We start from the raw sequence: 13,076 nt of genomic DNA on the forward strand, positions 1-13,076 counted from the left end.
ATTACTCAGCGGAGCGCTAATATCGATTTTATGAAAGCCATAGTTAGCACTCCACTTGTAATCTGGCCCATAGTGTATATTCTTGGTTGTATCTGCTGTTTGTTGTATGAACATGGACAATAAGGTGAAGTTTAGACAATGTTAACTATGTTAGAATATTTTCTCTATTAGATTGTTTATTATTTAAAGTGTTTTTACTAATTCAAACGGTGACTCGTCACATGACGATGCAGGAAAAGAAGGGAAAAAATGCACAGAGCTTGCATATAAAGTTTATGCATGAATATTCTCTTTGCTATTTTCCATATGGTTCAAAGTTTAGCGTTTCTCTTTTCTGTTTTTATGTATAAAAATGTCCCTGGGGCATTTTGCCTTCATAAGGGTGATTGATGCAACCAGTCGGCTGTACCTGCACCTACACTGAAGAGGATCATACAGGTTGAAACGTATGTCTGGGGTTAGCTCTAGAAAAAAAAAATGCTTGTTATTTTCGACTGGACTCTCCTTGTAGATGACATCAGACTGAAATACTGCATTATTTTCTGTTAAAGGCACAAGTGGGCTAAAAGAGCCTGAACCCTAGGTGGGCACCATCCTATAGGGCGAGCTCTCTGTCCGTTCCCTGGTCAGTATTTTCTGTTCTATTTGTGAGTTGGGGTGGTGGTAATAGTTTGTAGAGGCTTAACACTCCAGAAATAAAGCACAGATCATTATAATTCATTTGCCCCAATATTGACCCACCTAAAGAATGGCCTTGCACACCCTCACATTCCTCCCTCCTACAGTACCATTTTACTAGTAGACCCAAACTATAGACAGATATTCATATGAAGAGCACTGCACAGGTTCATCTGAACAAAGCAGACAGCATGATAGATATATTTATTGAGATTTTTTATTACTGCATAAACGTAATTATCTAATCTAGAATGTCATTCGAAGGACTAAATCAAGGAATAAATAACCTTAATAACAGTAATTTAAGGTATCAGTGAATCTCAAAAATGTGAATCAGTGAGGACCCTCATTGACTGCATGTGGATAGCAAATATATACTAATGACCACAATGCACTGCAATATGTTCATGTTCACTTAGATGCTTTTTTACAAAACGTATCATTGCTCTTACAACATCCCCTGACTCCCATGATCTGAGCGCCAGCAGTGACACATGAAGTATGACATCACTAGCCCTCTTTTAGAATTTGTAATGCACCACTGTACATGTCACATTCCTCCTTTTATGTCCTTTCAGACTGGTTACTTTAGAATAAATTTATGATGAAAAAAGGTTCAAATGTTGGGAGTTACTGAAATAATGCCAGTATATTTAATTTTTATGAAAATTTGAATTCTATATTTTTTTTCTAAAAAAATATAACAGCCTCTTCTCTTGTAAAATGTTCTATTTTAGTTTGGATGTGTGTTGAGATCTGCTCTTCTCATCACCATTGATGCGCATGCGTTGCACGTGCACTCTTCAGCAATTCTCTTTACACATTGTTAGGTAGCCTGCGATGATCCAGTCTCCCTGTGTGCTGCTGCCTATGATAGGGGGAGAGAAACGTCCAATAGTATCACACGGTTTCCTGCGCCTTGCGATACTCAAACACACTTCCTCTCTCTGTAAAACAGCTGCTCTGGGCCTTGTTGGAGGATGTTTCTGGGTCATTTTCCTTATGTTCCCCATATCCTCCCCCTCCTGGAGTTCGCAGTATGAATGTATCCTGCAGATAAACAACAAGACATTTGTTAGCACATTATATGCAGTCCTAAATCATAACAGCGCTTTATGCCTTATATCTGTCCCATTATGGTTCTACGTGACTGGTCTGGTTTTTAACCACACCTATTTTATGGCAGCTTTTTAAACTTCCGCACATCTTAAGAAGACCTAATAGACAATAAAGATGAAGGACATTTTCTTTAATCATGGTGAGGACTTCTCTACAGCTAGGTTTAATGAAAGAGAAAAGATGAGGCAATCAAGAAGCTTTACAACTCAAGTAGATGCAACAACAGACCACAGTTCATCAATAAAAAAAACTGCCTCAGATCTTAAAGGACCAGTAAACACAGAAGATTTGCATAATCAAGAAATGCAAGATAACAAGACAATACAATAGCATTTACTCTGAATTTCAAATGAGTTGTAGATTTTTTTCTAACAAATTTCACTTATGTATATTTCCACTCCCCTGTACCATGTGATAGCAATCAGCCAATCACAAATGCATATACATATAGTCTGAATTCTTGCACATGCTCAGTAGGAGCTGGTGACTCAAAAAGTGTAAATATAAAAGAATGTGCACATTTTTTTCTTTTAATGGAAGTAAATTGGAAAGTTGTTTAAAATGACATGCTGTATCTGAATCATGAAAATTTTATTTGGCCTGAGTGTCCCTTTAAGGGACTTACACAGGTCTGACCATCTGGTTGCAGCTTCTCAGCATCTTCATTTTAAGGGACTGTCCCAGCTTTGCCCAGGACATACCCTGTGTTGCCCCTGATATGCACTAACCCCGCCCCCAAAGCCCCGCCATGACATGTCTCTACTCACAAAAACAGTTGGCTACTGTCCACAAGTTGTTTTAATGTGGTGAGATATGAGGTCTCTTTTGAAATTAATGTTCTAGCATCATAATTCATTCTACTGTGGCAAAGCAACAAATAGCTTTACATGGCACACACACCACATGTGACGATAAATGGACCCAGTTATCATCAGGTGGGCGGACAAGGTTCCCAGTAGGGGCACCTGTCCGCTGCATTTGCTTATCCCCATTTAGTTTACACTTTCCTGTGAGTTCAAGGCATGTCAATCACCACTGATGAACAGTTTATGGGGGATATTTATCAAAGCCTTTACTATGCTGCATTCGCCGGCACCAATACGCTCGCCTAAAATCGCGGACCTGAATACGTTCTCCATATTTATTAAAAAAGCTGGCAAAAAGATGCAAAAAAAACCCCTATCTAAAATAACCTAAGCTCCCTATTGCCCTGAAAAGTGCATTTGTATGGGCATTGCTCTTAAAAGGGCATTTAGCTCTTTTACCTGCACAGACCCTACTCTAAAAATAAAACCCACCCAAAAAACCCAACATTAACCCCCGACGATCCACCTACAGTTATTGAAGTCCCGCTTGAAGATCCATCCAGCCGGCAAGAAATCTTCATCCGGGCGGCCTCTTCCATCTTCATCCAGTCGGAGAAGTCTTCATCCAGACGGCATCTTCTATCTTCATCCATCCGATGCAGAGCGGGTCCATCCTGAAGACATCCGGCACAGAGCTCCTTTTCAATACGGTCGCCACTGTAAACTGGAACTTGAATGCAAGTGACGTCATCCAAGATGGCGTCCCTTGCATTCCTATTGGCTGAAAGGTTCCAATCAGCCAATATGATTAGAGCTGCTAAAATCCTAATGGCTGTTCCAATCAGCAAATAGGATTTGAGCAGCTCTCATCCTATTGGCTGTTCCAATCAGCCAATAGGATTAAGCTCTCATCCTATTGGTTGATTGGAACAGCCAATAGGATTTTAGCAGCTCTAATCCTATTGGAACCTTTCAGCCAATAGGAATGCAAGGGACGCCATCTTGGATGACATCACTTGCATTCAAGTTCCAGTTTACAGCGGCGACCGTATTAAAGAGGAGCTCTATGCCGGATGTCTTCAGGATGGACCCGCTCCATGTCGGATAGATGAAGATAGAAGATGCCGTCTGGATGAAGACTTCGCCGGCTGGATGAAGATGGAAGAGGTCGCCCGGATGAAGACTTCTTGCCAGCTAGATGGATCCTTCAAGCGGGACTTTAATAACTGTAAGTGGATCATCGGGGGTTATTGTTAGTTTTTTTAGGGGTTTTTTGTGTGGGTTTTATTTTTAGAGTAGGGTCTGGGCAGGTAAAAGAGCTATTGTGACGAACTGCCTGGTTCCCCAAATGAGTACCTCCATCAGAACACTTCCCTTGTCCTGGACATCCTTTTATCCAGAGCAATAGCTCCTGGTACCCCCTCTTTGACCTCAGTCTAAAGTTATGGAGGACAGATCTGAGGCAACACTCAGTTTTCTGAACACAAAAATGAACACTTTATTTGAAAGCAGCACACATTTATACACCCTGGCATTCCAGAGTCACAGAGCTTCAGGTTACATAGGGAATTGGTTAAACAGTAAAGCAAACATATGAACAATACATCAAACCTCTAACAATTGTCTATTCACAGGTAAAACAGATTAACATATCAAGTTAATTAACTGGGGAACAAAGTTTACTTAGACAATCTGATGTTGGGAAGTCTAGTTAACATAATCACACAGGAACACAATCAGTTTACCCAGACAGACTCCTGAGACACAATCAGATTAGAAACGTACATAAAATACATCTTATTACAGAATATAAGAACAGCTCTTATTAACTATTAAGTCCTTTATGCCCACTTGGTTTATAGAGTCACAATTGCTCCCACAAGGGGCACTCACACCCTGTACCCATCCTGTATTTATGGATACAAGGTGACATGGACATAAGACAGAGTTATGGAAGTACATGGGGTGTCCAGCATATAAAATTCCACATTTCCATGCAGTCTCTGGGTATCCTTAAGGCTATGTACCTCCAGCCCAAAGAATGTTCCATAACAGGCCCTCATATCTTGGTGACTCACTTCACATATCTCCCCCTTCGGAAGGAGACTAACACAGAGGGGTAGACTTCGAAGTTAGTCCGTAGATCCATTCCCCAAAAACCTGTATCCACACAGTACCCCAAACAAATTGTCCCAAACAGAGCATCACTCACCCGGCCAACCTCTGCCTCGCTCATAGAACATACCCACTGCTGGGGAGAAGTGCCGACTGTCCCTTCTCCCTGCAGTCCTTTCAGTCGCTGGAGAGAAGACAGGGTGGCTGGGCTCACTCCAACATGCTGTTATGGATCTGGGCCATATGCCCAGCATCCCTGGAGAATACAGGTGGAGACTGTAGGCCCATCGACTTGTACTGGATAGGAATCTTGCTTGCAGAGAGAGACTGACATCTCTCTGTCCCAATGCCAGCTCCTCCGCTGGGATTGCTGCATGCTCCTCCGGTCCCTCTGCCAGCGTGAGGCTGTCATTCCTGTTTCCTGGGGTGCCGGTTAGGAGTGGGCAGAGGCCAACAACACTCTGACCTGTTGCCTGCTCTTCTGTTGGGTAATCCGCATCTGACACCTCAGAGGAAAAGTCAATTAGATCCACAATCTCTGGGTCCAGCTGGGGAGATAACAGGGTGACTAGGGTCCCCATGCCAGGGGGTTGGGGGTCTGGGCCGACTTCCCCGTATCCCTGCACTCCTCGTGTGGAGACCACTATCTCATCCACACCTCCCGGACCAACATCCGTGGATATGAAGTCCACTAGATCCGCTGCCTCTGAAGTAAGTAAAGGACCACTTTCCAGCAGTTCTAGGTAATCCACCTCAAGGTAACATTCCTGATAGATAAGCCATGTCAGATCAGGCTCTAAGGCAAGTGCTTCCGATGGCTGTAAAAGCTCCTGCCTCTTGCTTTGAATGTCCCAGAATCAATATCCCTTGGGACTGCCAAAGTCATCTTTCTCCTCAAATGCTTCCCATAATAAGCCTGGAGCACCAAAGTCATCACCTTCCGGGGAATAGTGCATTTCTGCCCTTGACTGACACCTGTCTGCAAACCAATATAACGCTCTGTACCGATCCTCAAGCTCGACCTCTCTTTGCACCAGACACTTAAGTTCGGTTGTCCCCTCACCTGTGGGTGTCCTCTCAGTAAGCATAGCCGCAAGTTTACCTGGTCCCCAAAGCGTTGTTCTGGGGAGGGCAGGACTTTGCCTCTGCAGCCATACTAATTCTCCAGTGCATCTTCCCACATCTCTAGACGAATCAGGGCTCTCCATTCCAGGCACATCTCCTCTGGAACTGGCCCTCCTAATACAGCAAGGGTCACTTTGACTTGCCGCTCGAAGTCCCATATTGGAACTTCCCATTTAGAGGTATCTGATTCCAGCATCTCAGCTGTCCGAATATTCCAATACCTGGTGATCTGCTTCACCACCTCAGCGTTCGTTACCCGGACTGCTGCTTCGGATGTGTTGGCTCCGTAGATTGACAACCTTCTCCACACTCTGCTGTGGAATTTTCCTCTGCATCATCTATAATCACCTGGCTGCGATCCTTCACTGGCTGCCATTGGCGCATCTTTGTAGTGCTGCTTAGGGACTGATAGCTAAACGGCACATCCCTCCAACCCAGCTTGTCCTGTGCAGAAACAGGTTCATCAAGGTGGGTCAGCACTTGCTGCATTCGCCATAGGAGCTCCGTTTCCATAGCTGCGGGTGACAGTGCCATTCCTCCTTTGTCAGCAGGGCAATAAATCAATCCCAGCGCTTGCCACCAGATGTGACGGACCGCCTGGTACCCCAAATTAGTACCTCCATCAGAACACTTTGCTTGTCCTGGACATCATTTATCCAGAGCAATAGCTCCTGGTACCCCCTCTTTGACCGCAGTCTAAAGTTATGGAGGACAGATCTGAGGCAACACTCAGTTTTCTGAACACAAAAATGAAAACCTTATTTTAAAGCAGCACACATATTTATACACCATGGCATTCCAGAGTCACAGAGCTTCAGGTTATATAGGGAGTTGGTTAAACAGTAAAGCAAACATATGAACATTACAATACATCAAACCTCTAACAATTGTCTATTCACAGGTAAAACAGATTAACATATCAAGTTAATTAACTGGGGAAGAAAGTTTAATCAGACAATCTGATGTTGGGCAGTCTAGTTAACATAATCACACAGGAACACAATCAGTTTAACCAGACAGACTCCTGAGACACAATCAGATCTGAAGCGTAAATAAAATACATCTTATTACAGAATATAAGAACAGCTCTTAACTATTAAGTCATTTATGCCCACTTGGTTTATAGAGTCACAATTGCTCCCACAAGGGGCACTCACACCCTGTACCCATCCTGTATTTATGGATACAGGGTGACATGGACATAAGACAGAGTTATGAAAGTACATGGGGTGTCCAGCATATAAAATTCCACATTTCCATGCAATCTCTGGGTATCCTTAAGGCTATGTACCTCCAGCCCAAAGAATGTTCCATAACAGGCCCTCAGATCTTGGTGACACACGTCACACCATTTTAAGGGCAATGCCCATACAAATGCCCTTTTCAAAGTTTACTTAGACAATCTGATGTTGGGAAGTCTAGTTAACATAATCACACAGGAACACAATCAGTTTACCCAGACAGACTCCTGAGACACAATCAGATTAGAAACGTACATAAAATACATCTTATTACAGAATATAAGAACAGCTCTTATTAACTATTAAGTCCTTTATGCCCACTTGGTTTATAGAGTCACAATTGCTCCCACAAGGGGCACTCACACCCTGTACCCATCCTGTATTTATGGATACAAGGTGACATGGACATAAGACAGAGTATATAAAATTCCACATTTCCATGCAGTCTCTGGGTATCCTTAAGGCTATGTACCTCCAGCCCAAAGAATGTTCCATAACAGGCCCTCAGATCTTGGTGACTCACTTCACATATCTCCCCCTTCGGAAGGAGACTAACACAGAGGGGTAGACTTCGAAGTTAGTCCGTAGATCCATTCCCCAAAAACCTGTATCCACACAGTACCCCAAACAAATTGTCCCAAACAGAGCATCACTCACCCGGCCAACCTCTGCCTCGCTCATAGAACATACCCACTGCTGGGGAGAAGTGCCGACTGTCCCTTCTCCCTGGAGTCCTTTCAGTCGCTGGAGAGAAGACAGGGTGGCTGGGCTCACTCCAACATGCTGTTATGGATCTGGGCCATATGCCCAGCATCCCTGGAGAATACAGGTGGAGACTGTAGGCCCATCGACTTGTACTGGATAGGAATCTTGCTTGCAGAGAGAGACTGACATCTCTCTGTCCCAATGCCAGCTCCTCCGCTGGGATTGCTGCATGCTCCTCCGGTCCCTCTGCCAGCGTGAGGCTGTCATTCCTGTTTCCTGGGGTGCCGGTTAGGAGTGGGCAGAGGCCAACAACACTCTGACCTGTTGCCTGCTCTTCTGTTGGGTAATCCGCATCTGACACCTCAGAGGAAAAGTCAATTAGATCCACAATCTCTGGGTCCAGCTGGGGAGATAACAGGGTGACTAGGGTCCCCATGCCAGGGGGTTGGGGGTCTGGGCCGACTTCCCCGTATCCCTGCACTCCTCGTGTGGAGACCACTATCTCATCCACACCTCCCGGACCAACATCCGTGGATATGAAGTCCACTAGATCCGCTGCCTCTGAAGTAAGTAAAGGACCACTTTCCAGCAGTTCTAGGTAATCCACCTCAAGGTAACATTCCTGATAGATAAGCCATGTCAGATCAGGCTCTAAGGCAAGTGCTTCCGATGGCTGTAAAAGCTCCTGCCTCTTGCTTTGAATGTCCCAGAATCAATATCCCTTGGGACTGCCAAAGTCATCTTTCTCCTCAAATGCTTCCCATAATAAGCCTGGGGCACCAAAGTCATCACCTTCCGGGGAATAGTGCATTTCTGCCCTTGACTGACACCTGTCTGCAAACCAATATAACGCTCTGTACCGATCCTCAAGCTCGACCTCTCTTTGCACCAGACACTTAAGTTCGGTTGTCCCCTCACCTGTGGGTGTCCTCTCAGTAAGCATAGCCGCAAGTTTACCTGGTCCCCAAAGCGTTGTTCTGGGGAGGGCAGGACTTTGCCTCTGCAGCCATACTAATTCTCCAGTGCATCTTCCCACATCTCTAGACGAATCAGGGCTCTCCATTCCAGGCACATCTCCTCTGGAACTGGCCCTCCTAATACAGCAAGGGTCACTTTGACTTGCCGCTCGAAGTCCCATATTGGAACTTCCCATTTAGAGGTATCTGATCCCAGCATCTCAGCTGTCCGAATATTCCAATACCTGGTGATCTGCTTCACCACCTCAGCGTTCGTTACCCGGACTGCTGCTTCGGATGTGTTGGCTCCGTAGATTGACAACCTTCTCCACACTCTGCTGTGGAATTTTCCTCTGCATCATCTATAATCACCTGGCTGCGATCCTTCACTGGCTGCCATTGGCGCATCTTTGTAGTGCTGCTTAGGGACTGATAGCTAAACGGCACATCCCTCCAACCCAGCTTGTCCTGTGCAGAAACAGGTTCATCAAGGTGGGTCAGCACTTGCTGCATTCGCCATAGGAGCTCCGTTTCCATAGCTGCGGGTGACAGTGCCATTCCTCCTTTGTCAGCAGGGCAATAAATCAATCCCAGCGCTTGCCACCAGATGTGACGGACCGCCTGGTACCCCAAATTAGTACCTCCATCAGAACACTTTGCTTGTCCTGGACATCATTTATCCAGAGCAATAGCTCCTGGTACCCCCTCTTTGACCGCAGTCTAAAGTTATGGAGGACAGATCTGAGGCAACACTCAGTTTTCTGAATACAAAAATGAAAACCTTATTTTAAAGCAGCACACATATTTATACACCCTGGCATTCCAGAGTCACAGAGCTTCAGGTTATATAGGGAGTTGGTTAAACAGTAAAGCAAACATATGAACATTACAATACATCAAACCTCTAACAATTGTCTATTCACAGGTAAAACAGATTAACATATCAAGTTAATTAACTGGGGAAGAAAGTTTAATCAGACAATCTGATGTTGGCCAGTCTAGTTAACATAATCACACAGGAACACAATCAGTTTAACCAGACAGACTCCTGAGACACAATCAGATCTGAAGCGTAAATAAAATACATCTTATTACAGAATATAAGAACAGCTCTTAACTATTAAGTCATTTATGCCCACTTGGTTTATAGAGTCACAATTGCTCCCACAAGGGGCACTCACACCCTGTACCCATCCTGTATTTATGGATACAGGGTGACATGGACATAAGACAGAGTTATGAAAGTACATGGGGTGTCCAGCATATAAAATTCCACATTTCCATGCAATCTCTGGGTATCCTTAAGGCTATGTACCTCCAGCCCAAAGAATGTTCCATAACAGGCCCTCAGATCTTGGTGACACACGTCACACCATTTTAAGGGCAATGCCCATACAAATGCCCTTTTCAGGGTAATTGGAAGCTTAGGTTATTTTAGATAGGGTTTTTATTTGGGGGGGTTGGTTGGTTGGGTGGTGGGTTTTACTGTTGGGGGGGGAGTGTTTGTATTTTTTTTTACAGGCAAAAGAGCTGATTTATTTGGGGCAATGCCCCACAAAAGGCCCTTTTAAGGGCCATTGGTATTTTATTGTAGGCTAGGGTTTTTTTTATTTTGGGGGGGCTTTTTTATTTTGATAGGGCTGTTAGATTAGGTGTAATTCTTTTTTATTTTTGATAATGAGTTTTTTTTCTTCTTGTAATTTAGTAATTTTTAGTAAGGTTTAATAGTAGATTTAAATAATTTGAGTAGGGTTAGGTTTTTTTAATATGCAATTTAGCTAATTTAATTGGTATTTTAATTTAATTGTAGTATAATAGTTAGGGTAAGTTAAATAATAGTTTAAAAATAGTTGTTTTTAATTCTACAGCTAAGTTTAAATTTATTTTAAGATAGGGATGTTGTAATTTTAATTTAAAGTTAACGGGTTGTTAGGTTTAGGGGTTGATAGTTTATGGCGATGTGGGGGGCTGGCGGTTTAGGGTTTAATAGGTTTAGTTGGTGGTAGTGATGTGAGAGGCCAGAGGTTTAGGGGTTAATATGTTTATTTAGTGGGGGCGGGGTCAGAGCAGCAGATTAGGGGTGTTTAGACACAGGGTTTATGTTAGGTGTAAACGTTACATGTTTTCTACCATATAAATCAATGGGATATCTGGCAGCATCGAACATAAGCTTTCGCTGCTTTCAGACTCCCATTGATTGCTATGGCATCCGCGGCCTCCAGGGTGGCGGAATGAAAACCAGGTATGGGCCGGAAAGCCGCGAGCATACCTGTTAACTATTTGATAACTTTGAAAAAGTGTCAAATAGTGCCGAATGTGTATTCAGAACATCTGTAATGACGTAAGCATCGATCTGTGTCGGATTGAGACCGGCGGATCGTATGTTACATCACAGATTTCAACTTTTGCCAGTCTGTGGCATGTAATGTATATTTATTAGATAGTGTTATTATGTGTGTAACTGTACTGTGTAATGTATATTTATTAGACAGTGTTATTATGAGTGTAACTGTACTGTGTAATGTATATTTATTAGATAGTGTTATTATGTGTGTAACTGTACTGTGTAATGTATATTTATTAGATTGTGTTATTATGAGTGTAACTGTACTGTGTAATGTATTTTTATTAGACAGTGTTATTATGAATGTAACTGTACTGTGTAATGTATTTTTATTAGACAGTGTTATTATGAATGTAACTGTACTGTGTAATGTATATTTATTAGATAGTGTTATTATGAGTGTAACTGTACTGTGTAATGTATATGTATTAGACAGTGTTATTATGTGTGTAACTGTACTGTGTAATGTATATTTATTAGATAGTGTTATTATGAGTGTAACTGTACTGTGTAATGTATATTTATTAGACAGTGTTATTATGTGTGTAATTATACTGTGTAATGTATATTTATTAGATTGTGTTATTATGTGTGTAACTGTACTGTGTAATGTATATTTATTAGACAGTGTTATTATGTGTGTAACTGTACTATGTAATGTATATTTATTAGACAGTGTTATTATGAGTGTAACTGTACTGTGTAATGTATATTTATTAGATAGTGTTATTATGTGTGTAACTGTACTGTGTAATGTATTTTTATTAGACAGTGTTTTTATGTGTGTAACTGCACTGTGTAATGTATATTTATTAGACAGTGTTATTATGTGTGTAACTGTACTGTGTAATGTATATTTATTAGATTGTGTTATTATGTGTGTAACTGTACTGTGTAATGTATATTTATTAGACAGTGTTATTATAAGTGTAACTGTACTGTGTAAGGTATATTTATTAGATAGTGTTATTATGTGTGTAACTGTACTGTGTAATGTATATTTATTAGACAGTATTATTATGTGTGTAACTGTACTATGTAATGTATATTTATTAGACAGTGTTATGTGTGTAACTGTACTATGTAATGTACAGGGAGTGCAGAATTATTAGGCAAATTAGTATTTTGACCACATCATCCGCTTTATGCATGTTGTCTTACTCCAAGCTGTATAGGCTCGAAAGCCTACTACCAATTAAGCATATTAGGTGATGTGCATCTCTGTAATGAGAAGGGGTGTGGTCTAATGACATCAACACCCTATATCAGGTGTGCATAATTATTAGGCAACTTCCTTTCCTTTGGCAAAATGGGTCAAAAGAAGGACTTGACAGGCTCAGAAAAGTCAAAAATAGTGAGATATCTTGCAGAGGGATGCAGCACTCTTAAAATTGCAAAGCTTCTGAAGCGTGATCATCGAACAATCAAGCGTTTCATTCAAAATAGTCAACAGGGTCGCAAGAAGCGTGTGGAAAAACCAAGGCGCAAAATAACTGCCCATGAACTGAGAAAAGTCAAGCGTGCAGCTGCCAAGATGCCACTTGCCACCAGTTTGGCCATATTTCAGAGCTGCAACATCACTGGAGTGCCCAAAAGCACAAGGTGTGCAATACTCAGAGACATGGCCAAGGTAAGAAAGGCTGAAAGACGACCACCACTGAACAAGACACACAAGCTGAAACGTCAAGACTGGGCAAAGAAATATCTCAAGACTGATTTTTCTAAGGTTTTATGGACTGATGAAATGAGAGTGAGTCTTGATGGGCCAGATGGATGGGCCCGTGGCTGGATTGGTAAAGGGCAGAGAGCTCCAGTCTGACTCAGACGCCAGCAAGGTGGAGGTGGAGTACTGGTTTGGGCTGGTATCATCAAAGATGAGCTTGTGGGGCCTTTTCGGGTTGAGGATGGAGTCAAGCTCAACTCCCAGTCCTACTGCCAGTTTCTGGAAGACACCTTCTTCAAGCAGTGGTACAGGAAGAGGTCTGCA

The 13,076-nt window shown here is 42.6% G+C and overlaps 1 protein-coding gene across 2 annotated transcripts in view; it reads right to left on the reverse strand.

Moving 5' to 3' along the window:
• Positions 1-877: 877 nt before the first annotated feature.
• The window catches only part of OPLAH (5-oxoprolinase, ATP-hydrolysing), a 291,557-nt gene continuing 279,358 nt past the window's right edge, over positions 878-13,076 (reverse strand). For both annotated transcript variants that reach the window (XM_053715452.1, XM_053715451.1), the window contains exon 27: positions 878-1,728. In XM_053715452.1, the coding sequence (XP_053571427.1) occupies positions 1,579-1,728 (150 nt within the window). In that variant the 3' untranslated portion in view covers positions 878-1,578. The remainder of the gene's footprint in view (positions 1,729-13,076) is intronic.

This window comes from Bombina bombina, chromosome 5 (assembly GCF_027579735.1).
Source record: "Bombina bombina isolate aBomBom1 chromosome 5, aBomBom1.pri, whole genome shotgun sequence".
NCBI classification, from domain to species: Eukaryota; Metazoa; Chordata; class Amphibia; order Anura; family Bombinatoridae; genus Bombina; species Bombina bombina.